Source organism: Pan paniscus, chromosome 13 (genome assembly GCF_029289425.2).
Source record: "Pan paniscus chromosome 13, NHGRI_mPanPan1-v2.0_pri, whole genome shotgun sequence".
In the NCBI taxonomy this organism is placed as follows: Eukaryota; Metazoa; Chordata; class Mammalia; order Primates; family Hominidae; genus Pan; species Pan paniscus.
The window spans coordinates 48,352,957-48,380,308 of record NC_073262.2 but is presented as its reverse complement, the minus strand read 5'-3'; the positions used below and the strand labels follow the sequence as shown (position 1 = coordinate 48,380,308).

General features: G+C 46.2%; 1 protein-coding gene across 3 annotated transcripts in view; it reads right to left on the bottom strand.

Annotated features, from left to right (window-relative positions):
• The window catches only part of ERCC3 (ERCC excision repair 3, TFIIH core complex helicase subunit), a 36,988-nt gene that overhangs the window by 8,400 nt on the left and 1,236 nt on the right, over nt 1-27,352 (bottom strand). For 2 of the 3 annotated variants that reach the window (XM_003828264.4, XM_034954242.3), the window contains exons 3-12: nt 26,997-27,233; nt 24,666-24,715; nt 24,120-24,255; nt 23,768-23,932; nt 23,093-23,297; nt 21,136-21,450; nt 14,860-15,044; nt 13,588-13,790; nt 7,260-7,356; nt 5,750-5,867 (exon numbers count right to left, since the gene is read on the bottom strand). In XM_003828264.4, the coding sequence (XP_003828312.1) occupies nt 5,750-5,867; nt 7,260-7,356; nt 13,588-13,790; nt 14,860-15,044; nt 21,136-21,450; nt 23,093-23,297; nt 23,768-23,932; nt 24,120-24,255; nt 24,666-24,715; nt 26,997-27,233 (1,711 nt within the window). The remainder of the gene's footprint in view (nt 1-5,749; nt 5,868-7,259; nt 7,357-13,587; nt 13,791-14,859; nt 15,045-21,135; nt 21,451-23,092; nt 23,298-23,767; nt 23,933-24,119; nt 24,256-24,665; nt 24,716-26,996; nt 27,234-27,352) is intronic. The other variant, XM_063595196.1, reaches the window with a different exon arrangement.

Sequence of the window (27,352 nt, the reverse complement as noted above, 5' to 3'; positions counted from 1 at the left end):
CCACCTCGGCCTCCCAAAGTTCCAGGATTACAGGCATGAGCCACTGCGACTGGCCTTATCTATCTTTTCAAAGAACCAGCTTTTTATTTCATTGATCCTTTGTATTGTTTTTGAGTCTGAATTTCATTTAGTTCTGCTCTGATTTTAGTTATTTCTTTTCTTCAGCTAGTTTTGGGATTAGCTTGTTCTTATTTTTCTAGTTCCTTCAGGTGAAATCTCAAATTGTTAATTTGAAATCTGTCTTCTCGATGTAGGTGTTCAGTGCTATAAACTTTCCTAACAATACCTTTGCTGTACCCCAGAGATTTAGTATGTTGTATCTGTTTTCATTTGTTTCAAATAATTTTTGATTCCTGCCTTAATTTGTTTATCCAAAAGTCATTCAGGAGCAAGTTGTTTAGTTTCTATGTAATTGTGTGGGGTTTTTTTTTTTTCTTTTTTCTTTTATTTAGCGATGAGGTCTCGCTATGTTGCCCAGAATGGTCTTGAACTCCTGAGTTCAAATGATCCTCCCACTTTGGCCTCCCAAAGTGCTGGGGTTACAGGCATGAGCCACTGTGCCTGGCCAATTGTGTGGTTTTGAGAGTTCTTCCTGGTACTGATTTCTACTTTTATTCCACTGTGACCCAAGAACATGCTTGGTATGATTTCGACTTTTTTGAATTTATTGAGTCTTTTTTTTTTTTTTTTTTTGAGACAGAGTCTCGCTCTGTTGCCCAGGCTGGAGTGCAGTGGCGCGATCTCGGCTCACTGCAAGCTCCGCCTCCCAGGTTCACGCCATTCTCCTGCCTCAGCCTCCCAAGTAGCTGAGACTACAGGCGACTGCCACCACACACCCGGCTAATTTTTTGTATTTTTAGTAGAGACGGGGTTTCACCGTGTTAGCCAGGATGGTCTCGATCTCCTGACCTCGTGATCCGCCCGCCTTGGCTTCCCAAAGTGCTGGGATTATCGGCGTAAGCCACCACACCCTGCCGAATTTATTGAGACTTTAATAAAGTCGAGCATAAAGTCTCACATTGCTTTATGGCCAAACACATGATCAATTTTTTTTTTTTTTTTTTTTTTTTTTGTGACAGAGTCCTGCTCTGTTCCCCAGGCTGGGGTGCAGTGGCATGATCTTGGCTCACTGCAACCTCTGCCTCCCGGCTTCAAGTCAGTTCTCCTGCCTCAGGCTCCCGAGTAGCTGGGACTATAGGCGCATGCTGCCACACTCAGCTAATTTTTGTATTTTAGTAGAGACGGGGTTTCACCGTGTTGCCCAGGCTGGTTGCAAACTCCTGAGCTCAGGCAATCTGCCGGCCTCAGCCTCCCAAAGTGCTGGGATTACAGGTGTGAGCCACGGCACCAGGCCCATGTGATCAATCTTAAGAGTATATTCTGGGGGCAGATGAGAATATATATTCTGTGGTTGTTGCGTAGAGAATTATGTAGATGCCTATTAGGTCCAATTGGTCAAGTGTTGAATTTTAAGTACAGAATTTCTTCGTTAGTTTTCTGCCTCTATAATCCGTCTAATGCTGTCAATGGGGTGTCCAATTGGTCAAGTGTTGAATTTTAAGTACAGAATTTCTTTGTTAGTTTTCTGCCTCTATAATCTGTCTCATGCTGTCAGTGGGGTGTCAAAATCTCCTACCATTGTTGTGTGGCTGTCTAAGCCTTTTCCTAGCTCTAGAAGTACTTGGTTTATGAATCTAGGTGCTCCAATGTTGGGTGCATATATATTTAGGATAGTTAAGTCTTCTTGTTGAATTGAACCATTTATCATCGTGTAATGACCTTTTTGTCCTTTTTTACTGTGGCTGGTTTAAAGTCTCTTTTATCTGATGCAAGAATAGTGACCCCCTGCCCCACTCTTTTTTTTTTTATTTGTGTGATAGATTTTTTTTCCCTATCCCTTTACTTTGAACCTATGAGTCCTGTTACATGTGAGAGAGGTCTCTTGAAGACAGCAGAAGGCTGGGTCTTGTTTTTAATCCAATTTGCCACTCCAAGTCTTTTAGGTGGGGTGTTTAGGTTGTTTACATTCAAGGTTAATATTGAGACATGAGGCTTTATTCCTATCATGGTGTCATTAGCTGGTTGCTCTGTAGTTTGGATTGTGTAGTTGCTTTACAGGGTCTGTGGGCTATGTGCTTATGTGTATTTTTGTGGTAGCAGGTGTCACTATTCTTTCATTTCCATGTTTAGAACTCTCAAGACTCTCTTGTAGGGCCAGTCTGGTGATAACAAATTCTTTTAGCAGTTGCTTGTCTGGGAAAGATTTTATTTCTTCTTTGCTTATGTAGCTTAGTTTGGCAGGATATGAAATTCTTGGTTAGGATTTTTCTTTTTTATTTTTTTTCTTAAAGAGACTGGGTCTCACTACGGTTTTTTGGTTTTTGTTTTTTTGTTTTGAGACAGAGTCTTGCTGTTGTTGCCCAGGCTGGAGTGCAATGGTGCAATCTCGGCTCACTGAAACCTCTGCCTCCTGGGTTCCAGCAATACTCCTGCCTCAGCCTCCTGAGTAGCTGAGATTATAGGCACCTGCCACCACGCCCGGCTAATTTTTGTATTTTTAGTGGAGATGGGGTTTCACCATGTTGGCCAGGCTGGTCTTGAACTCCTGACCTCAGGTGATCCACTCACCTCGGCCTCCCAAAGTGCTAGGATTACAGGTGTGAGCCACCGCACCTGGCCTGTTTTTTTGTTTGTTTTTGTTTTAAACAGGGTCTTCTTCTGTTGCCCAAGGTGGAATACCGTGGTGAGATGTCAGATCACTGCAACCTCTGCCTCCCAGACTAAAGCGATTCTCTTGCCTCAGCCTCCAGAGTGGCTGGGACTACAGGTGCACACCACCACACCCAGCTGGCTAATTGTTGTATTTTTTGTAGGAACAGGGTTTCATCATGTTGCCCAGACTGGTCTCAAACTCCTGAGTTCAAGCAATCTGCCTACCTTGGCCTCCCAAAGTGCTGGGATTACAGGTGTGAGCCGCTGTGCCCGGCCAGGATTTCTTTTCTTTTCTTTAAGAATGCTAAAAACAGTCCCCCAATCTCTTCTGACTTGTAAAGTTTCTGCTGAGAAGTCTGCTGTTAGCATGATGAGTTATATGACCCTTTCTCTAGCTGTCTTTAAGATTCTTTCTTTTGTATTGACCTTGGAAAGTCTGACGGCTATGTGCTCTGGGGATGATCATCTTGTACAGTAGGAAGAGTCATTCTAACCCTCGATCTTAGCAACCTTAGCATATGATTTTTATTCCCTTGCTTAAATTAATAACTTTTACCTTTTCGCTTTAAGAAAGCACTTTACAGCTTCTCTTTGGCATATCTGAATTGCTAGCATCATTACACTTGTGCTTTGGGGCCATTAGTAAGATAAGGGTTACTTGAAAACAAGCACTGAGATACAGTGACAGTCCATGACAACTGAGATGGCTACTAAGTGACTAATGGGTGGGGAGAATTTAAGCATGAATATGCCGCACAAAGCAAGAATTCACATCATGGATGCTACTCAGAATAGTGTGTAATTTAAAACTTATGAATTGTTTATTTCTGGAATTTTCCATTTAATATTTTTAGACTACAGCTGACCATGGGTAATTGAATGTGGAAAGGAAAATTGCAGATATGGGGGGACTACTGTATTAAGAAACTAGGACAGAAAATTCTGTGGCCTGAAAGACTTGATCCTTCAGGAAAATCTGAACATCTTTGCTTTGTAGTTCAAATGTCAGTAGGTTAAGCATACTGCCCTTGAATGTAATTGTTTCTCGAATCTTACAAGAGCTCAGAGATGCAAAGAAAGGAGCCAAGTGTCTTATGTTAAACAGTGTTTTGAGAAAGAAAACAATTCTATTCACATTTTTTTTTTTTTTTTGAGACGGAGTCTTGCTCTGTCGCCCAGGCTGGAGTGCAGTGGCACGATCTCGGCTCACTGTAAGCTCTGCCTCCCGGGTTCATGCCATTCTCCTGCCTCAGCCTCCCGAGTAGCTGGGACTACAGGTGCCCGCCACCATGCCCAGCTAATTTTTTGTATTTTTAGTGGAGACGGGGTTTCACCATGTTAGCCAGGATGGTCTCAATCTCCTGACCTCATGATCTGCCTGCCTCGGCCTCCCAAAGTGCTGGGATTACAGGCATGAGCCACCGCGCCTGGCCTTCTATTCACATTTAAGGGAGTTTTTAAGGCTAGGCACGGTGGCTCACACCTGTAATCCCAGCACTTTGGGAGGCCAAGGTGGGTGGATCACTAGAGACGAGCCTGGCCAAAATGGTGAAACCCCGTCTTTACTAAAAATACAAAAAAAATTAGCTGGACGTGGTGGTGCATGCCTGTAGTCCCAGGTACTCGGGAGGCTGAGGCAGGTGAATCACACTTGACCCCAGTAGATGGAGGTTGCAGTGAGCCGAGATTGTGCCACTGCACTCCAGCCTGGGTGACAGAATAAGACTCTGTCTCAATCAATCAATCAATAAAGGAGTTTTCAAATTAGAGTAAGGAATAAGTAATGAATTATGTTCACATTTGCTAGCAGATCATAGTCCTGTCAGTTTATAAAAGCTACTGTCTCAGCCTCCCAAGTAGCTGGAACCACAGGTACACACCACCACGCCCAGCTAGTTTTATTTTTTGTAGAGATGGGGTCTCACTACATTGCCCAAGATGGTCTCAAACTCCTGGGCTCAAGCTATCCTCCTGCCTTGGCCTCCCAAAGTGCTGGGATTATAGGTGTAAGCCACTGTGCCCAGCCAGCCGACTACATTTTATGACTTATAAGCTGAATCCTCACAGCAGTCTTGGCAAGACAGGATTGTCACCCCCACTTTGGATGGGAAAACCAAATCTCAGAGGAGAAAATAATTTGCCAAAGGTGACACAGCTGGCTTGGTGCCTGAGTCCATGCTATTTCTAGTCCATGCTATCTGCCTCATCTCCATTTTAAATACAAGCTACTAGACGCTTCTTAAACACATCTGAACGCAGTACAGTTCCAACAGATGCCCACTAATCTTGTCATTTTCAAACATTCTAGCAGTCCAGATGCCTCCTTGAATAAGCAGATTCCTTGAGGATAGGGCTTGTGTCCTTGTCTCAGGATGTGCCCTGGTCCCAGTAAGACAGACACAGCCATCTCTTAGCAACAGTGTCAGTCCCTGCCATGTCCACAATGGCGGTCTGGGCCCTTTTACTGCAGTAAGCAAGCACAGGGGTGCCACGCCTCCTCAGAAAAAGCCTTTGCAATGAGGATTCTCACCTCCTCACTCACTGAGCTTGCCCTGCCCCTGCTGCAAGCTGCCACCAGGGCGGCACTCTGCACAGGTTATGAATGACGTGCCCATTGTGTGTCTGCCCAAGCTGCTCCTACCAAACCTTTCCCTGCCTCCTGATCAAGTTCCAGAAGCAGCTTCCAGCTCCTCCACTTACACTGGTGGCCCAGCTCTGTTTTCTCCCTTCCACGTCTACCCCATAAGCACTGCCTTGCCCTGGCTCCCTCTCACCATCTACCAACACAGCTGCACAGTGTACAGAGCACATCTGTGTGGATTCCGTGCCACTGTCATGGAAAACACCTGCATATTCACCCCCAAGGTATGAGAAATAATGATGGGCCATAAGGATCTAGGTCTTTGCTTTGGGATTCCCTCCCTCCAGAGTCTATTTAGCCCCAGGGCACATGGCAGCTCTCACCCCTATCGTTTTCCTAACTAAAGTGGTTTAAGAGGAGTGACCTCCTGCAACAGAAGATGAAAGGCCACTTTACCTTTTTTAGCTCGAAGCACCCGCCCTAGCCTTTGGGCTTCCTGACGCCTGGAGCCACCATGGGATGAGATCTGAATGAGGACATTTGCTTCCGGCAGATCAAACGAGGTGTCACCTACCTACAGAAACAAGTTGGAAGGTTTTTATACATGAGGGAAAAAAAAAAGTCAACTGATCCAGAATTTAAATAAGTTCTGTAGATAATTTTGAAACATAATCACTCTTTTCTCCTCTTTATACCAGGGTCTATCTGATGCAGGCAGAGAGAGGTGAAGCAATAAACCTCAGAAAGGCATCTCTGGGTCTCCAGGACCTTGTGTGAGTTCTCCTAAGAGTCATCCTGAAGAATTAATACCAGGCATCAGTGACATTCAGTGCTGGGTGCCAGGAGCCCAGAGATGAGAGGGCCCTTGAACAGAGACTGACTTTGAGTCATTCATTTTTTTGGCTACAGAAATATGTCTCCACAAAACCATCCATACTCTTACCTGTTGGCCACTGACACCAGCAGCACACGTGGGATGTGACCTGGGAGGAACAACTGCCCCATAAGGAATTCTGACTGTAGGTGGATTCCTCAGCTCTGGGGCTCCAAAACATCGAGGTTCCCAGCCACAGACATGAAGGTTTGGTGCTTATAAGCGCCCAGCCACAATCACATAAAATCTCATTTCTTTTTTTTGAGACGGAGTCTCGCTCTTGTTGCCTAGGCTGGAGTGCAATGGCACAATCTCAGCTCCACTGCAACCTCCACCTCCCGGGTTCAAGTGACTGAACCCTGCTGCCTCAGCCTCCTGAGTAGTTGGGATTACAGGCGTCTGCCACCACACCCAGCTAATTTTTGTATTTTTAGTAGAGACGGGGTTTCTCCATGTTGGCCAGGCTGGTCTCGAACTCCTGACCTCCGGTGATCCACCCGCCTCAGCCTCCCAAAGTGCTGGGATTACAGGTGTGAGCCACCGCGCCCGGTTGTAAAATCTCATTTCTTTTGGGCTTTGGGTCTGTCTTAATCTGAATGACTATTCTAAACTGTGGGGCTACAGCTTCTGATTGCAGAGTAAACCATCCCTGAGCTGGGCCTGCGCAAGTCTGTGCTGACATCCACCACCCATCATCAAGGGACACCAGGAACCAGGACAAAGGCTGCCGCGACACACAGGATCTCCAACTTGTAAAGAGAACTTCATCTAAATGCCTACTTTTGCCAGAGTAGGAAATGAACTTTTTTTCCTTTTATAAATAAGGAAATACAACTTAAAACTTCTACATCCCCAAAAGAATTGGAAAAACCTCAAATAGCCTTTATAGATTATCCATGATGCATGCAAATCCTCAGTCTGCTCCTTCCACTAACCCCAGGCAGTGCCCCCTATCCCTGGACATGTCGGAAATGAAAACATGCATGAGAAGTTCCTTCAGCAGACATGAATTCACTGTCCAGGAATCATAGTGTACCCCCCAGGTCCCCAGAGTGCTAGGGGCCTCACCTCCACCCCATATGCCACACAAACCTTGGATATGAAGATGGTGTTAATTTTGGGGTTGTGCTTGAAATTCTGGAGAATTTGCATCCTTTCCCCCTGAGACGTAGGTCCGTAGATATAGGGTCTAGAGAAGAATGAAGCTGTGTTAGACCACAGAATAATGCCTCAGTTATCTTGAAAACACATCAGAGGGAAAAAGGAGCTCAGGCTAGCTCTTCTCAAGTAGAAAGCCCTCGTCGTGTAGGAATATCGTTACACCCAAAAAAATGACTGGCTACAGATGCACCTCCCAGCCTTCCCCACTGATTCTAGGTTTAGGCCCACCATTCTCTTCGGGATTCCCTCCTTTCCATTTTTCGTTTTCTTTTTGGACTATGCTTTTTCCTGCTTCAACATCTCTCACTCTCAGCACAGAGTCTATACAAGGAGCATCTCCACATTTCATGAAGCCCAAAGAGAGGTGCAAAGAAACCACTGCTATTTCCAAAAAAAGGCTGGAAGCAACTGTTTGCCAAGACACAGGCATGCTCCAAGAGATAAGCAGAAAGGAGAAAAGTGCCCTTCAGCCATTTTTGTGCTGATTTCCCATAACACTAAGTTTTAAAAACTTCTCTTTAATTTCTAGCTCCCTGACAGGCGCGGTGGTTCACGCCTGTAATCCCAGCACTTTGGGAGGCCGAGGCGGGTGGATCACCTGAGGTTGGGAATTCACGACCAGCCTGACCAACATGAAGAAACCCCGTCTCTACCAAAAATACAAAATTAGCCGAGTGTGGTGGCGCATGTGTGTAATCCCAGCTACTCGGGAGGCTGAGGCAGGAGAATCACTTGAACCGGGGAGGCAGAGGTTGTGGTGAGCCGAGATCGCGCCATTGCACTCCACCCTGGGAAACAAGAGTGAAACTCCGTCTCAAAAAAAAAAAAAAAAATTTTTCCAGCTCCCTGCCAAAGGGCACAACCCTATCAATGAACTCAATGGTTATCATCACATAGCATTGGGAATGTCACACTCCTTCCCTCTGTCTTGGAATGTGACGGTGGACAGTTTTTGTAGCTTCCCAAGAATCATAACAACAGTGATGATGATGATGACAACAGCAAAGACAATGAAGACAAACTACAGGTACGCAGGACCTACCAACACCAGGCATTGAGCTGAGTATTACATTAAAAAAAAAAAAAAAATCCAGCCAGGCGCGGTGGCTCACACCTGTAATCCCAGCACTTTGGGAGGCCGAGGTGGGTGGATCACCTGAGGCCAGGAGTTCGAGACCAGCCTGGCCAACATGGTGAGCCCCCATCTCTACTAAAAATAAAAAAAATTAGCTGGGTATGGTGGTGGGCACCTATAATCCCAGCTACTCAGGAGGCTGAAGCAGGAGAATCACTTGAACCTGGGAGGCAGAGGTTGCAGTGAGCCAAGATCGCACCACTTCACTCCAGCCTGGGCAACAGAGTGAGACTCCGTCTCAGAAAAAAAAAAAAAGAAAAAGAAAAGAAAAAAATCCAGCCAGCCCTGCCAAGATTCCTCAGCATTGTAAAAGACAGGTTTCATGTTCCCCAATTTACATGTGGGAAACCAAGGGTCAGAAGCCTGAGCAGGTGGAACCTGGGAGTGGCTGCTCCACTGCCCAGGCCCGTTAGCACCCAGAGCAGTGCCCATTAATGGATGTGCCTCAAAGAGCAAACCCCTTGCCTGTGGGGAAGCTGGATAGGGCCTGGGCAGCTGCACACCCAGGCTGATGGCCTCTGGTTAGCCCAGTCACAAGCTGCCTTGCCTTGATCCAGAATGTCCCGGCCACCACATAATTTTATCATTTTCTATGCATGTCATGCAGTGAAAAAGGTTAGAAGTCCCACTCGTCAGAACAGCCTGACTCTTGATACCCAGGTTTTTAGGTGGTTTTCTCCTCCTCCATCACCAGGAAAAACTACTTGCACAGTGGGGAGCCCTCAGTTTCTAAAGGTTCCCCCACACAGATGAAATAGAAGGAAAAGCACCCTCCAAGTGGAGAATGTCACATTTACTAAATACTTACAAGCTGCCAGGCACAAGAATCCACCCCCCACCATCAAGGGACACCAGGACCCAGTACACATTGGGTGGCAGTAGCTCCATGTGACCGAAGTACAAAAGGAGTTCAGAGGTAAACAACTTTCCCACATCCAGTCTGTCTGATCCCAAAAACGATGCTCTGCCCACAGCCCCACACTGCCATATAACCCTAAGCCTCTCTTGCAAAGTGCTTTGGTGATACCAATGCCTTTCTTATGAAGGCTGGGAGGAGCCAAAAGCTTGGAGAATCCCCACCACACACGAGCAAAGAATGGAGCAATGCCCGAGAGCCACAGGATCACTTTTATTTTAAAGGATGGGGTCTCACTATATTGCCCAAGCTGTTCTTGAACTCCTGGGCTCAAGTGATCTTTCTGCCTTGGCCCCCCAAAGTGCTGGGATTATAGGCATGAGCCACTGCGCCTGGCCCGCAGGATCATTTTAGAAGCGAGAAAACCAAGAAGAAAAAACACTACTTCATACATTTAAAGGCCAGAGACACAAAAAAAAAGGTAAAAAGTACACATTGTAATGATCATTCTAGTACACAGGAGACAGCCACAATCTGCTGCCCTTCACTGTGACAGACTGGCTTGGAATTGACAGTGCCAGGCAAATTAACGTCCCTGCCCAAGCAGATGCTCGGGAGGCTGCGGCTAAGGCACAAGCCTCAGGAGTGCTGCAAATGTAGGTGGGGAAGGCCCCTGGAGTGAGGCTCCAGAAGACTGGAGGAGCATTGCTGTGGGAGGAAGGATGGGGAGAGAATAGTTCTTAAATAAGGCAAAGTAAATACAGGAACTGTCTCATTGCCCTGCTCAAATTGGCACTAATGTGACAGAACACAAACCCACAAAGAAAACAGGAGAAGAAATAACAGCAGATGAGAGAAGTGGGTAACATTTCAGAAGCTGAAAAGCAGACAGATGCAGGCACAGTACCTGAGCTAACAGACTAGAGAAAGCAGAAGCTGGAGCCGGCAGGAGGGAAGACCGATACAAAACCCGCCGCCTCTGTGTCCTCTGCAGCACGCAGGAGGGCTCAGGAACTAGTCACCAGTTGCCTGCGAAGGTGGGGAGGTGCACAGGAGGACTGGCGGTGTGTGAGTGTGAGGAGCAGTTGGGTCCGGCCGGCAGCAGGCAGGCCACCTCCACTGGTGGGGCACTGGAGGCTTATTCTCCAGGGATGCCCGGCAGAGATGAGGGAAAAGGCAAGACTGAATGCAAAGATTCCACAAGCCCTCCTCTTCCCCTAACACACGGTGGTGCCCAGGGGACTGAAAAATTCCTCACTGAAGAAACCGTCCAGCCCAAGAGAAAAGTCCTAGAGATACTGGCATTTGGCAACCTCCTGAAGAAATAGCCAGGCCCTGCCCAGCCACTCTGGTGAGGTCCACAAGCTGGCAAACCCACTAAGCCACACAGAAAGGCCTGCCAGGTTTTCAGTGACTTTAAACCAAAAAAATACAGTCAAGGATTACCAAAACTCAGAAAGACTCAAAAGACAGGTAAAAACAATTAAGACAAAAAAATGAAGAAAAGAGACATGGCAGGAAACAGATGGAAGCTTCAAAAGTTTTCAAAGCCTCCGAGAAGACACTCTATTCACAAACAAAACAAGAACAGTTACCAGGAAAGAACTCTCAGAAATTAACAAGTCTCAATACAAGGGTTAGAAGACAAAGAGATAAAAAAGTAGAAAAAAGATAAGCAAACTGGAGAAGCTGTTCAGAGGATCTAACATCTGATGAATCAAAATTCCAAGAAGGGAATACATAGAGAAAGTGATTAACAACAAAAAAATAGAAATTCTCAGAACTGAAGGACACGAGTTTCCAGATGGAAAGGATATACTGAGTGCCCATCACGATGAAAGAAAAAACATTAAGAATATCACTTTGAAATTTCCAAAAAGAGAGAAGATCCTACCAGTCTTCAAGGGAAGGAAAACGCACAGCCACCACAGCAGACAACACACTGAGAGGAAGCAAAGGGCATCAGACTGCCAAACTGCTGCACTGGAAGCTCCAATGTTAGTTCTAGGACCTGGCCAAACTACCGATCAAGTGTAAAGTCGAGTAAAGACATCTGTAAACATGTGAAGTCTCCAAAGCTTCTCCTCCTACATCCTTTCTCTCAGGAACCTACTGGAACATGTGCTCCATCAAAATGAGTAACCAAGAGGGTGGAGACTTCAGGGTGGGAAACACAACAAAGAGGCCCAGGGAAGTCATGGGGTAGTGTCCAAGGGAAACCCCATGGTAACAGCTGGTGGTGTCTCTAGTCCTAGACAGCAAGCAGGCCAGAACAGAGTAAGCGGATGGAGTGCTGGTGGGGATCCCACTGGGGAAACAGAAAAACAGAACTGAGAAATTACCTGACCCTACTGAGTTTATGGTTATGTGAAGACTTTGGAGGGGAATAATTATTCAATGCACAGAAAACCAAGCAAAAACAATGACAAGGCAATTATTAACTCCAAGGCAAAAAAACATTTACAAAACAGAAAATGTAAGGCCGGGCATGGTGGCTCACACCTGTAATCCCAGCACTTTGGAAGGCCGAGGCAGGCAGATCACGAGGTCAAGAGATCGAGACCATCCTGGCCAATATGGTGAAACCCTATCTCTACCAAAAATACAAAAATTATCCAGGCTGTGGTGGCGGGTGCCTGTAGTCCCAGCTACTCAGGAGGCTGAGGCAGGAGAATCACTTGAACCCACAAGGCAGAGGTTGCAGTGAGCTGAGATAGCGCCACTGCACTCCAGCCTGGCAACAGAGCAAGACTCCGTCTCAAAAAAAAAAAAAAAAAAAAAAAAAGGAAAATGTAATAGTACTCTACAGCTCTGCCTGAACATACTTACACAGTCAAAATAATGTAACTGAATATTAAAGTAACCCCCAACTTGTGCTATTCCCATATTGGGAGAATGGTAGGAGAGAAAACAGGAGTGGGGAGAGTGGTGTATGTAAGAAAGCTAAACCCTCAACTCCTACAGTAGGAAGTTAATAAGCAATTTCTATAACTGATCATCAAGAAATTACTACATAAGCTATTGCTTAGAAAGATGAAGGCTGGCCAGGTGTGGTGGCTCATGACTCTAATCCCAGCACTTTGGGAGGCCAAGGCAGGAGGAACTGCTTGAGCTCAGCAGTTTGAGACCAGCCTGGGCAACATAGCAAAACCCCATCTCTACAAAAAACACAAAAATTAGCTGGGTGTAGTGGTGCGTGCCTGTAGACCCAGCTACTCGGGAGGCTGAGGTGGAAGGATTGATTGAGCCCAGGGGGTCAAGGCTGCCGTGAGCCGTGATTACACCACTGCACTACAGACTGGGTGACACAGTGAGACCGTAACTCCAAAAAAAAAAAAAGGAAAAAGGAAGAAAGAAAGAAATATGAAGGTAAACAACAAAAAAGAGTCAAAAGCGGCTGTCTTCAAGGAATAGAATTGTGGGTGGGAAAACAGAAGCAGGGAATTGCTGTTTTTCACAATAATCTAAATGTTGACTTGGATTAAAAAGTCTTTCTAAATTAAATAAAAGTATAATTTTAGAAACTTAAGAAACTTAATCTTTCTATGAGTTTGTCTTCCCTTCTATAAAATGGGAACAACATTTTATATGGCTGAAGTGAGGATTAAGTAAAACCTATGTATAGTACCCATAGCACATAGCTTGACCTGTCTCCATAGAGGGCCTGGCCTTCTGCAACACTTACAGCACCTGAAGTCCTGTGTCACTGTAGGAGCAAGCGCAGACCTCTTCCTCCTTACTTGGCAGAGCTTTACAAGAGCCAGGTTTTAAGCACAAATATTTGGGTGGAGCCATGGGTTGATGAGGATACTGCGTGGGCATTTCTAAGCTCCTTCCAGATGCCAGTCCGTACTTGGGATGCCAGCCCAGCCCATCTTGCCTTCCCAGCCCCTAGGCCATCCAGTCTGGCCTCCTCTCCACCCACAGAGCTCACACAGCCCAAAGCTCCAAATGCCAACTCCCACCCACCTTTGGAGCCCAGATCTTCCATGGGGCCCCACCCAGCTCAGTCCAAGTCTCTGCTCCCTGTTCTTTGGGCTCAAGGTGACTAGCCCCCCTTTTCTCTATGCTCTAACCTCTGACTCCAACCACCTACTTTAGGTCTTCCCTGGTTTCTGAGACCAGGGCCACAGAACAAGATCTTTGGAGCCCAAGAAGTTCCTGAGAGAAAAACAAAAAAACGAAAAAACAAAACAACAGCCACCTTCTGCACTCTCAATGGGGAAGAGAAACTGGCCTGGAGGAAGCTCCAAGTTTTCAATTCTTACTTGTTCAGTCGAATGGCATATTCCTTTAGGGCAAACACATTGTCAGCAAAGACAATAATCTTGTCATTCCTCCTTTCATGAAACTTGATCAGAAACTGGCAAGCTCTAAATTTGTTGGGGTTCATGGTGTACAGCAAGATTCGTTTCTTGGTTTTGATTGCCACATATTCCCGGTAAAATTCAGGAGACATAGGGCACCAGACCTGTAATACAGTAAGAACCAGGGGTCATTTTACAAGTTTAAACATCACACAATTAAAAACTTTTGAAGACCTTTCTCTAGCAGAATTAGCTTTAAAACAAAACCAGTCAGGTGCAGTGGCTCATGCCTGTAATGCCAGCACTTTGGGAGGCTGAGGCAGGCAGATCACTTGAGGCCAGGAGTTCAAGACCAGCCTGGCCAACACAGTGAAACCCAGTCTCTACTAAAAATACAAAAATTAGCTGGGTGTGGTAGTGCATGTCTGTAATTCCAGCTACGCAGGAGGCTAAGGCAGGAGAATCACTTGCCCAGGAGGCGGAGGTTGCATGAGCCAAGATCACGCCACTGCACTCCAGCCTGGGTGACAGAGTGAGACCCTGTTTTAAAAAAAAAAAATGCTATGTGAATTAGAAATCAGTACAACTGAAAATAAATGCATGCACAAAACTAAACCCAACCTAATACCTCCTATTGAACTGGACGTTTTCACATGTCAACCGCTTAAAAGATTTTTAAATGCAATCATATCCAGGGAGTTATTTTCACACCAGCTGCAAGTGTGTGAAACCAGATTCTCAATCGGTAGTGTCAGCAATTCTTCCATTTAGGCCACACTTCCACACACGAGTCAGCACTGCTGCTGAGTACCGCCACCTCTTCACACACTTCCCAGCAGGGCCGGGAGCATATCAGTTAGGCGCTTGGGGCTATCAGAGCAAAGCCCTTTGCTGCCAGGCTCCCAGGCAGCACTGTGGTATCAGGGGCCTTCATTCATCCTTGTGCCCTGAATGCTAATCCTCACCCACAGAAATCCATGACTGGTAAACCCCATGGCTAGGAAAAAGAATCATCACAAATTCAGGGGTATGTGAGATATGTGACAAGGCAGAAGATATGCGGCAAGTGGGTCTAGTACCACCCAACCACAGGGTGACTGAGGATCCTGTATGAGGTAGTAGCAGGTGAGCCTAAGTCCTGACCTGTGTCTGCCCATGAGGAATCGATCTGATCACTCCCCTGCCCACAGGAGGAGGCCCTTTCCCAGACGCCCCCAGCCCAGGCCCAGCTACCTCAGCACACTGGACTTTGGCGATGTAGCCATTATTCTGCAGCTCCATCCAGTTTGCTTCGTAGAGCTTAGGCCCAATCAGAAAATTTAAATCCACAATTTTGTCATCTTCGCGGACGAGGGTCGCAGTCAAACCCAGCTTACAGTGGGCCTGCACGATGGTGAGCACCCTTCGGAACATCTTGGCTGAGGAAACAATGGGAGCATTCACACTGTCACTTTTCTTTCTTATTTTTTATTTATTTATTTTTAAATATTTTTTGTAGAGATGGGGTCTCATTATGTTGCCCAGGCTGGTCTTGAACTCCTGGCCTCAAGCAATCCCCCTGCCTTCGCCTCCCAAAGTGCTGGGATTACAGACGTGACCCACTGCACCCAGCCTACACTGTCACTTTTTCAAATGCTCATAGCTGTGCAACTTAACACTGGCTTATGACACCACCTGAACTAACCCTCGGGTTTCAGGACCACAGAAGCTGGCTCTAGACAAGAATGACTAGGCAAACGCTTCACCATCACTTTTAGACCTGTCCAAAAGAAAATGAAAAGGAGAACAAGAGGGTGAAATGAGCTTAAGGAATCTCCAAGTTAATGAATCCCAGCATTCCCCTCACAACAGTTATCAGTAGAAGTGCAGATGGCAATTTGAAATACAACCTGCAATACTTACTATTAATACCATTAAGCTCTAAATTACGCAAAGAATTTTCCCCTAAAACTTGTACCCAGGTTACTGAAAAGAAAGTTGACAATCTAGGGAGAGGAAGAAATGAAAGAAGCCAGCTCTGCTCAGCTTCCCATCATTTTCCCAGAAACTGAGAAGAAAGCCAATCCCACGGGAGTGATGAAACTCCAGGAACTGTTCACCCAAGCCCTCCGGCCCGCCTTAGGAAACTCCCCTCTCCAAACTTTACCAATTCAATCACTTTGGTCAACCAGCAACCTCTTTTTCTTCCTTTCTTTTGAACATTATAATTCTCTCTGGTTTATCAAATAAAATAAACACATAAAGGGTATGAGTTATTCATTTTTAAAAAACCTAATTTATGGATTTCCACGGGCTCACCTTTTAAAAATTCTAATACTCTGAAGCAAGGTTAAAATGTTTGAGTCATGCTTATCTTACAATATAATTGAAAGTAGGGCTAATGATATTTCAGAAGTAAATAGACACAAAAATCTAAGGAAAAAGAGGCCTGAATGCACCAAAACACAAAGACGTTCACAGTGAAATAACATAGGGTTGCCTAACTCTAAGTAAATGTTTAGTTTTTACATCTACATGGTTTGCACACAACACCACATGCAAACACACACACACACACACACACACACACACACACACAACACAGAAAACAAAATCAGCTCAGGGTTATGTCTAAGGAAAGACTGTGCTGGCTCCAAAATACAGTAGCCAAGAACCTCAGACCAAGCTCCCCATGTTAGAGGGAAATGGTAGTCAAGGCAATGGCTACACCAACCCAGTGTGGGCCCCAGAGAGGCAACACTGGGGGACATACTAACCCAAGACAAGGATAAGGCAGGTAGGCCTCTGCTTGGACACCCGTGACCCCGTCACACCCCTCTATTACACTCTCCTACAGCCCTGACAGCTGTCACAGGTGAATAACTCACAGCATACTACTCAATATATTTTTACAGACATGCAGCTGTGGAACCACCTAGATCAGGATATAGAGAACCAGGCACCCAGAGGTCTCTCCCCTGACCCCTTCTGTCAATAACTAGCACTCTTCCTTGAGGGAAACACTCCTCTGACTTCTGAGAGGGGTCTGCCTCCTTTCTGAACTTTGCATGAATGAAATCATAGTATGCACTTTTGTGTGTGGCTTGTATCACTCAACATTATGTCATGGTTGTCATTTGGCATTTATTTGTGTGGTTACTTGGCTGTCCCTTCCACTTTGTCTCCAGTGCCAAGTACAGTGCCTAAACTTAGTAGGTTCTCAATAAATACCTGTAGAAATAATGAAACTGGCACAGTATCTAGCACACAGGAAGCACTTAATATACACAAGTACCATAATATGAATCATTAATAAAAAGGCATAACAGAGCTCCTTTTGAAAAATCTGTAAAACAGCACAGCAATCTTTATCCTTTGAGATAAATCTCAAAGATTGATCACTCCACCTAACCCAACACAGCAGACGTTAAGACAGTCAGGAGACTTACTGTGATTTCCTAGCATTCCCTTATTTAACATTTGCTCTCTGGGACAATGAGCATGGCCAGGCCACTGGGCTTATGGGGCCTGTACTCAAAAATCCCTTAGAGTTTGTTGGTTTCACTCCGCAACTCAACCAAAGACTAACTCATCCAGTGAACTAGACGAGAGAGAGACAAACTCACAGACATATGTGAGTATGAGATGCACCTTTTTGTACTTGTTCATCAGATAACCAATCCCAAATCTGTGCTGTTGTCCCCTGGAACCTGGGACCTGGGGCTTGGGTTAAAGAAAAACATGAACGTGTACCAAACATATAGTCAGACAGAATGCCTCAAGCCCTGAACACAGCTTCCAACCAAACTGCTACAGAACAATTCCAGACTCCTTTGTGGGTAGTGATTCTCTGTACCATCAATTTTCAATCCTAGCAGACCCAATACCCACCCTTCCACCTTTTTTCTTTTGAGTTTTTAAATTCTCACAGTAAAACTGACTTGGGGCGGGGGGTGGGGGGGCACGTCTATGCATTTTAACATATTTACATTTTTGTAACCAGCACCACAATCAGGGTACAGATAAAGACAGCATCCCCCAAAATTCCCCTGTGCTCTCCTTTAGAGTCATCCATCTCTGACCCCCCACTTCTGGCAACCACTGATCTGCTGGCCAGCACTATACTGTCGTTGTATAAATGAAATCACATACTATGGAAGCTTTTGAGGCTGACTTCTTTCACTCAGCACCATGCTTTTGAGATTCATCCAGGTTGCAACATGCAGCAAGTTTGTTCTTTTTCACTACTGAGTAGTGTTCCAGTGTATGGATGTACCACAGCTTGTTTATCCAGACACCCACTGATGAGCACCTGGGTTTTGGATATTATGAACAGAGCTGCCATAAACATTCGTGTACAGGATTTTGTGTAAACCTCTTTTCATGTATCCAGGATACACAGGAATGGGACTGATGGGTCATGTGGTAATTTTATAATAAATGGACAAACTGTTTTCCACAGTGACCATACACTTTGCAATCCATCCCTCCAGGAATGTGTGACAGTTCAGTTGCTGTGACCTCATCAGCACCCGCACATCAGTATTTTTTATTTTGGCCCTTCTAACTGGCATACGGGAGCATCCTGTGGTGGGTTTAAATCTGCAGTTCCCTGATGACTAATGAGGTTGAACCCTTTTTCAAGTGCTTTTTTGACATATGTATATCCTTTTTTGGTGAAATGTCTATCAATTTCTTTGGCCTATTTCTTAACCTTTTTGCCACGGCCTGAATGCCTAAAAGGAAACTCAAATTCACACATCTAAAGCCCAACTCCTGATAGTCACCTTCCAGACCAGCTCCTTTGAGAGTGTTCCCCATCTCAATTAATGCCCACTGTATCCTCCCTTTGTTCAAGCCAAAAACCTTAGTGTCATTCTTGATTTCTCTCTGATTCCACACCTGACCTGTCAATTAAAGCTTCACAACATATCCAGAGTCGGATCACGCCTTCATCCTTACTGGTTCACACTTCTTGGGATTCCACAAACTCACCTCACCGCTTCTGTCTTGCTTCCTTCAGTCTATTTCCAGCACAGCAGCCAGGGCAGTATTTTTACAGTGTGAAGTCAACTCATGACATGCTCTGCTCAAATCCCTCAGATGGCTTCACACTAAGAGTACAAGCCAAAGTTCTTGTCGTGGCCTACAAGGTCCTACAAGACCTGCCCCAATACCGCTAATCTTCCTCAGCCTTGACTACTGTTCCTATGCTCTCCTCTGGCCGCATGGCCACCTTGTGCTGTCTCACTATGCCAAGTACTTTCCCACAGCAGGGCCCACACCCTGGGCTTCCATCAGAAAGACCTCCAAGCCCTCCCTGGCCAGCTGTGAACATCTCTAGGTATCTCCAGAAACCCATCAGGGCTGAAGAGCTCTCATGCACAGAAAGAACCAGATGCTGGGGCCATTTTGACATTTTGAACACTACCTGTGAAAATGCCTCAGATTTCATTTTGTTCATAGTAACCTCTATTAGACTCCTTAATTTACCCTAATCTGTTCATCTTTATTTTTTTTTTTTTTGAGACAGAGTCTCACACTCTGTCACCCATGCTGGAGTACAGTTGCACAATCATGGTTCACTGCAGCCTCAACCTCCCAGGTTCAAGTGATCCTCCCACCTCAGCCTCCTCAGCAGCTGAGACCACAGGTGCACACCACCACACTTGGCTAATTAAAAAAAATTTTTTTTGTAGAGACATGTCTCACTATGTTACCCAGGCTAATCTTAAGCTCCTGGGCTCAAGCAATCCTCCTGCCCTGGCCTCCCAAAGTGCTAGGAGACTACAGGTGTCAGCCACCATGCCCACTCCTAATTTGTTAATCTTAATCCCTTAATCTGTTTTTATCAAAAAAGATTCGCCCAAAAAACTGTACAGCAATAAAAAGAACAAACTACTGATAAATGCTAAGGCACAGATGAATCATTACGGGAAGTGAAAGAAGCCAGACATAATATATATTGTATGATTGTGTTTATATAAATTTTCCATAAAAAGCAAATCTATAGTGACAGCAGTTCAGTAGTCATCTGAAGCTAGATAGAGAAACAAAGATTGACTGCAAATGAGTAAAAAGGAAATCTAAAACTGGATCATGGTGGCCGAATGCAGTGGCTCACGTCTATAATCCCAGTACTTTGGGAGGCCCAGGCAGGCAGATCACTTGAGGTCTGGACTTCAAGACCAGCCTGGCTAACATGGCGAAACCCTTTCTCTACTAAAAATACAAAAATTTGGCCAGGTGTGGTACTTTACGCCTGTAATCCCAGGGTGAGGCTGAGGTGGGCGGATCACCTGAAGTCAGGAGTTTGAGACCAGCCTGACCAACACGGAGAAACCCTGTCTCTACTAAAAATATAAAATCAGCTGGGCGTGGTGGCGCATACCTGTAATCCTAGCTACTCGGGAGGCTGAGGCAGGAGAATCACTTGAACCCGGGAGGCAGAGCTTCCAGTGAGCTGAGATTGCACCACTGCACTCCAGCCTGGGCAACAAGAGCGAAACTGTCTCAAATAAAAAAAAATTAGCCGGGTGTGGTAGTACACACCTGTAGTCCCAGCTACTTGGGAGGCTGAGGCAGGGGAATCAGTTGAACCCAAGAGGCGGAGGTTGCAGTGGGCCAAGATCACACGACTGCACTCCAGCCTGGGCAACAAAGCAAGATGCCATCTCAAAAAAAAAAAAGAAAAGAAAACTTGGATCATGGTCATGGTTGCACTGGTCCACAAATTTACTAAAACTCATTGGATTATATATTTACAAGGGGTGATTTTATGGTATATAAATTAAATCAATAGAGCAGCTTAAAAAAAAAAGGTTTGCCCATGATACTTGGAGAAGTAGGGCTTCTATTACATATTGACTAAGGATCAATATTCCGGGCTTCAAATAAAACACATCGCCACCATTTTGGGAAGGGCTTTTCAGTGCTCCTAACCCAGTTTTTAGAGGGCCATTAAAAAACAGATGAAGCTGAGCAGCAAAAGGAAGATGGAGGAAAGAAAATATCATTTTCTAAATCACTACTGAGCCAGTGATTAGGCAAACTGTGAATGTGAACACTCCTGCCTGCATCCCACTTAAGAATTACTGGCCGGGCACGGTGGCTCACGCCTGTAATCCCAGCACTTTGGGAGGCTGAGGTGGGTGGATCACGAGGTCAGGAGTTCAAGACCAGCCTGGCCAAGATGGGGAAACCCTGTCTCTACAAAAATACAAAAATTAGCCTAGCATGGTGGCAGGTGCCTGTAATCCCAGCTACTCAGACGCTGAGGCAGAGAACTGCTTGAACCTGGGAGGTGGAAGTTGTGGTGAGCTGAGATCGTGCCACTGCACTCCAGCCTGGGTGACAGAGTGAGACTCCCCCTCAAAAAAAAAAAAAAGAACTATTAAAAGCTTTACCCAGCAAGCCAGCAAGTCTTTCTAGCCAGTTGGGTGGGCTACACAGCAGTCCCTTTCCCAACCTAACAACTGGAAATTGGTTTGTCTGTTCAGCAAGTGGACAGCTCAGCTCCAGCCTGCTTACCTGGTATGGTGTGCACTTCATCCAGGATCATGAGGCCCCACTCCTGGGTCTTGAGCCACTCCATGACTCGCTCAGCCTCCCAGGACCTTTTGGTGGTGTGGCCCAGCATGGAGTAGGTGCTAATGGCAACGGAGCAGCCGATGGGCTTGTCCTTGGCATCGGAGGTGAACCGGCAGATCTGGCTGTCGTCAATGGTGGACCACATCTTGAACTGGGCTTTCCACTGCTCCACAGAAACAGCTGAGTTGCCCAGCACCAGACAGCGTTTTCTGACAGTGCATGCAGCAGTCACACCAACCAGGGACTTTCCAGCACCTACAAGAAACAAGAGTGCAATCCCACCCAAGGACAGGTTGAAATGAAGGACAGGGACAGGCAGAATGACTCACAAGTACAGCAATCTAGGAAAATGTCTTGTAACAGTCCACATAGCTGACATCTGAGCGACACACACTGCTCCAGCCTGTTTTCTTCTTTATAATGAGGAGACATGCCCACTTCACATACATATGTGAGAATTGGCAGGCGCTGGGGCCTACTGTAGCACTTTACACACATCTCATTTAAATGTCAAAATCTCAAAACAAACCAGTGAGAAGAGAAATGCCTGTTATTGTTATTTTAAAGATAGAAAAACCTAGCTGAGCCACCGTGGCACGGTGGCTCACACCTGTAATCCCAGCACTTTGGGAGGCCGAGGTGGGTAGATCACTTAAGGTCAGGAGTTCAAGACCAGCCTGGCCAACATGGTGAAACCCTATCTTTACTAAAAATACAAAAAATTAGCCAGGCATGGTGGCGGGTGCCTATAATACCGGTCACTTGGGAGGCTGAGGCAGGAGAATATCTTGAACCCAGTAGGCGGAGGTTGTGGTGAGCCAAGATGGCACCACTGCACTCCAGCATGGGCAACGGAGCAAGACTCTGTCTCAAAAAGAAAAAAGAAAGATTGAAAAACTAAAGCTGAGGAGTACTTTACCTTGCCCACAGCCACGGGACAGTGAAGCTACTGGGTCCCAGCATGCCTGGCCCACAGAAGGAGGCACTCGGCAAAAGACCACTATTATTATTACACAGCAAACGGGGCTGAGAATTCAGGGATGCACTATGTGTGTACAGAGAAAATGAAATTCCAGGAGCTTCTGAGTTTACTACCATCCACCATTTGAAGATCAAGAGAAAAATCAAGCTTTTCCATTAAACAGAGATCCTTCCTTTATTATAAAAATACACTGTGAGTTACCAGGAATAAACGTAAATAAAAAAAATTTGTAAAGTGAAATAAAAAAGGAAAACAACATCAAAATAACCCTTGGAGTTTTGGAAAAAAAGAACCTCCCCTTCCCTGAAGACCTTGCCTCTGTAAGTCCTCAGTGGGGTCCCAAGGTGAGTCTGCTGTGGTCTCTGGCCAAGAAGCTAGGCTAGGACCTGACATTACTGGGATAAGTGGTCAAACAGGTGCCCAGGGGGCCACTCCTGCCTTTCCCTGGACCTGCACACCATCCTAGTCATCCAGGAACACCAAAGTTTCTGCGCTAGGGAGTCTCCAAATACACAACCCCTAAGGCTGATTCAAGAACAAGAACCTAACCCCACTAAGTGCAACAGCCCCTTGCCATCATTACAATCTCACCCCTCATGTGCTCTAATTTTTCTTCGCCGACTCTAGCACCACCCAAGATTGTACACATCTGCTTACCATCTGTCTCTTCCCCAGAAGAGTGAGCTCCATGAGGTCAGAAGTGTTGTTCTAGCCACCATAATACCCCCAGTGTCCAGGCCAGGGCCCATACACAGCAAGCACTCAAATATTTGTCAAGTCATGAATCAGGGAGTCACCTGATCTTGGCTTTTCAGCAAGGTGTGATTTAGGGAAATGTGCAGAGAGAAAGCGGGAGGCAGCTGGCAGATCCAGACACAACAGCCTGGCCACCTTCTTAACTCTGGTACCACTTACCGCAGGGAAGAACAATGACCCCCGAACGTGCACGCCCGTTTCCAAACATCTTTCGCAAGCTCTTCTCCTGATAGGGTCTGAGGACAGCTGTGGGCTTTAGGTCAATGTTGATATCAGGGTTGACAGAATCATTCCGGAAGTCATATTCTGCCAACAGAGGGTACTCCAGGTGGATGCAACGTTTCTGGAGTTCCTCAATCATTTCCTGGAAAGAGGGCACAAAAGGGGTTTTAAAATCTTGTTACTGTGCTCAAAAACATTACATCTTCTAAGAGGTCCAATGGTCAAAAAAGTGGCATTCTATCTAAACTTCTACAATTTTAGATCTTGCTCAGTCAACAACCGGGATAAAGCACAGAAAAGCAACCCAGACTAACAACACTTTGAAAATGAAATCTAATCAGCAGGCAAAATTGACCTTCAGGCACCATTTCTCACATCTTCTCAGGAACCTGTGAAGACCAGCCTACCAGCCTGAAAAAGAGGACACTGGGACTTTAACTCCATCAGGAGAAATGATGCCATGGCTCACAGATAATAAAAAGGAGAAAGCAATTCAGGGACCAACAGGGACTCCTTCCTTTCACACAGACTACAGGCAGAGTCGACACATGGCTGGGCTAGCTTCTAACAGCAGCTCAGTGAAGGAACCAGGAGGAAGGTACATTCACTAACCTGCTTGACTTCAAAAGACACTGTCTGTGTCTCTTCTTCTTCTTCTTCATCCTTGTCCATTTGCTCATAGAAGTCAAACAGGTCCATGGGGATGTCAGATTTACCCTGTGGATCTGTCACTCGGGAAGTGGAGGGCCCACCACTGCTTTCAGCAGTCTTAGAAATCTGTGAGAGAGGTAGGTGCTGAACGTGCACACAACATTTAATTCTGCTGTTATCAAGCAATGGGTGAAGTTGTAAAGGGTAGAACCAGCAGGGCTGCTAGGTTGTAAGTGCTGGGTTAAAGACACCTGAGAGAACTGAAATCCTAAATGCCTGCCCCCACCCAAGGGTGGCCCAGGAGTCCACATACGGCAGATTTGCTTGTGAAAGTCTCTGTGATGAGCTCAGTGGCCTCGCCTTCAGAGTTTCTTAAGCGGCATTCTCGGATCACGGGGTCCTGGAGAAGATGCTGGATTACATCAGGGTGGGAACTTTCAACGAAGTATCTGCAAGCAGGGGAGGAAGAAGGGGTCTACTGACCAGCAGGTACCTCCTGGAGATTCCACTGCTCATTCAATTAGATGGTCTGGAAATAGAAGCCTCATGACTCTCCCCACAACCCTTCGCCAAATCTGTACCATGAGCTGCCGGCCATGATTTAACATATGAGGGTTGTGGGCAAAGCCCCACTTTGAGGTCAAGTAGGCAGGGGCCTGAGCCCAGTTCCACTGCTAGAGGAAATACAGTGGCCAGTGGACGAGTTTCCAGTCTGGGCCACATCTCTTGTTTCTCTTCTCTTATCTGTGCTTCACAGAAAAGACAGCATAAACATCAGGTCCTTCCCATATCCCTTTATTCCTGCTGGTGCACAGAGAGTGACAGTGCCTTGGGACAAGCCTGTCACGGAATCTCTTACCTGTTGTGCTTCAAGACCAGCTTGACTTTTCCATAGCTGACAGTACACAACTGCAAATACAGATAACATCCAACAGGTAAATGTGCAGCTAACTCAGAACACATTCATTACTGGTCACATCTTACACCTACCAACCAAGTGAAAAGTTCATTTTACTTCAGGGAAACCCAACTTGCAATCCTAAAGTGGTCAGATCTGCCTAAACTGAGCTTTTTCCATTGGCCTCTGCTTTCTGAGACCAAAATCTTCCTCTTGCCTGGGTAATTCTGATGCATATCCATTAAGTTATAAAACGCTGCTTAAAATCTTGCATTCTGCCTTTCCTCTCTATTCCCACAGCCCCCACCCTAGCCTAGAGAAGACCACACCAGTATTACTACAACTCCACAGAGTATGTGCACAGTAATTGCGGCTTAAATAAAATGCAAAGCCTCTTCACCAATGCTCCTATTTCCCCAAATAGAATGTAAGCATCTTGATGGCAGAGAATACAGCTTAAATCCTCCCAGGTTCCCAACCACCTTTAGGAAGGAATACAGTAGAGGCTGTGTGGCAACAATAAAAATTTGCCACTCAGGCCAGGCACGGTGGCTCACACCTGTAATCCTAGCACTTTGGGAGGCCGAGCCAGGTGGATCACCTGAGGTCAGGAGTTCGAGACCAGCCTGGCCAACATGGTGAAACCCCATCTCTACTAAAAATATAAAAATTAGCCGGGCATGGTGATGGGCGCCTGTAATCCCAGCTACTTGGGAGGCTGAGGCAGGAGAACTGCTTGAGCCCGGGAGGTAGAGGTTGCAGTGAGCCAAGATCGTGCCACTGCTATCCAGCCTGGGCGACAGAGCAAGACTCCGTCTCAAAAAAAAAGAAAAAAAAAATTTGCCAGTCAGACTTTGAGGGGCTGCCTATCCCCGCTGTTGTCCCTGATCCACCACTACAGTGCACCAACACCTACATCCCTGCAGGCAATTCGCAGCCAAGACCAGGCAGAGCCACAGTGTTGGTACAAGGTCCTCTCCTTGGGCACGCTTTCTTTTTTGTTGTTGTTCTGAGGCGGAGTCTCGCTCTGTTGCCCAGGCTGGAGTGCAATGAATGGTGAGATCTCAGCTCACTTCAACTTCTGCCGCCCGGGTTCAAGTGATTGTCCTGCCTCAGCCTCCTGAGTAGCTGGGATTACAGGCACCCACCACCATGCCTGGCGAATTTTTGTATTTTTAGTAGAGACAGGAATTTCGCCATGTTGGCCAGGCTGGTCTTGAACTCCTGACCCCAGGTGGTCCACCCACCTCAGCCACCCAAAGTGCTGGCATTACAGGAGTGAGCCACTGCACCTGGCCGGGCACGCTTTCACATCACAGGAAAAGAGAGTTCTCTCCAGGACTCCTGCAGCTTCTCTGGGACTGGCTGCAGTACCATACTGAATTCCTGTGGCACTCTTCTGCCACTCCAGATCCCAAGGTCTGAATCTGACTCCTTTTGGATCAGCCAAAGGCAATGAAAGCCACTGTCCATCTCTTTTAAATGGCATTCACCCATCTCGCAGAAGAAACCTAGCATGTTCAACTATTAATCACATGGAACCCTCTTTGTTTTGTCAAAAACATCTGAAGTTGTTTTTGACTTTCCCTCATGGAACTTGCTGACTATTGGTCTCCTGCAGATACTTAGCTTTAGACAGAGTTTACCACCTGTGTTAGTCAGCTTGGGCTGCCATAATAAAATTCCAGACTGGGTGGCTTCAACATTAGAACTGTATTTTCTCAGAGCTGTGGAGGCTGAAAGTCTATGATCAAGGTATCAGCCGATTCAGTTTCTGGTGAAGGCTCCTGTCCATGGACCACCTTCCCATTGTGTACTCACATGACAAGAAGGGCAGGTGAGAGAAAGCATGCTCCGGTGTCTCTTCCTACAAGGACACTAATCATATCGGATCACGACCTCATTTAGTCTTAACTACTTTCTTACTCCAAATACATTACCATTGGATATTAGGTTTTGAAGACAAAATTTGAGGGGAACACACACAATTCAGTCCCCAGCACACTCACTTTGGGCTGCATTTCCAAATTCTCCCTGGCTACAATGGGCCTGAATTAGTAGCCCCTCTGTGTTAATACCCACAGCTGGGAGCGGCTCATGAGAAGCGTGGCCTCACCCAGAACACAATGCTGGATCCAGAGTGTAGCGGCTGGGGTAATCAGTCGTTATGCTCCCCACGGGAAATCTGAATGGCACACTCTCATGGCTGCCACAGGCTGACAACATGGAGCACCTATGCCCATTGTTACATTAGCAGGGCAGGTGGAATTGCTGGTCTCAGCTGTCACTTGCCTTAATAAACTGCATAATTCCATCAGGGACTCCAGTCTTGCTGAGCTTCCTGAGGTACTCGGTGATGTCACTGGTTTGCAGCCCAACGCTGACAGCTGCATACAAGGAGTAGGCAGTTAGTTTGTACTCATGCACATGGGTTGGTCGGCACACTGGCTCTGCAATAGCCACCAAGAAGTCTTGGGCATATTTGTAAACTGGAGAGAAGGCTTCCAAGAAGATATGGCCATCGGGAGCCTGAGAGATACCAAATGGACAAAACAGACAAGGAAACATGAGTTGCAGAGACTACTGGGCTCTTGCCCATATCATTATCAAGAAAGAATAAGCTGCCCAACACCACAGATATTCTTGCA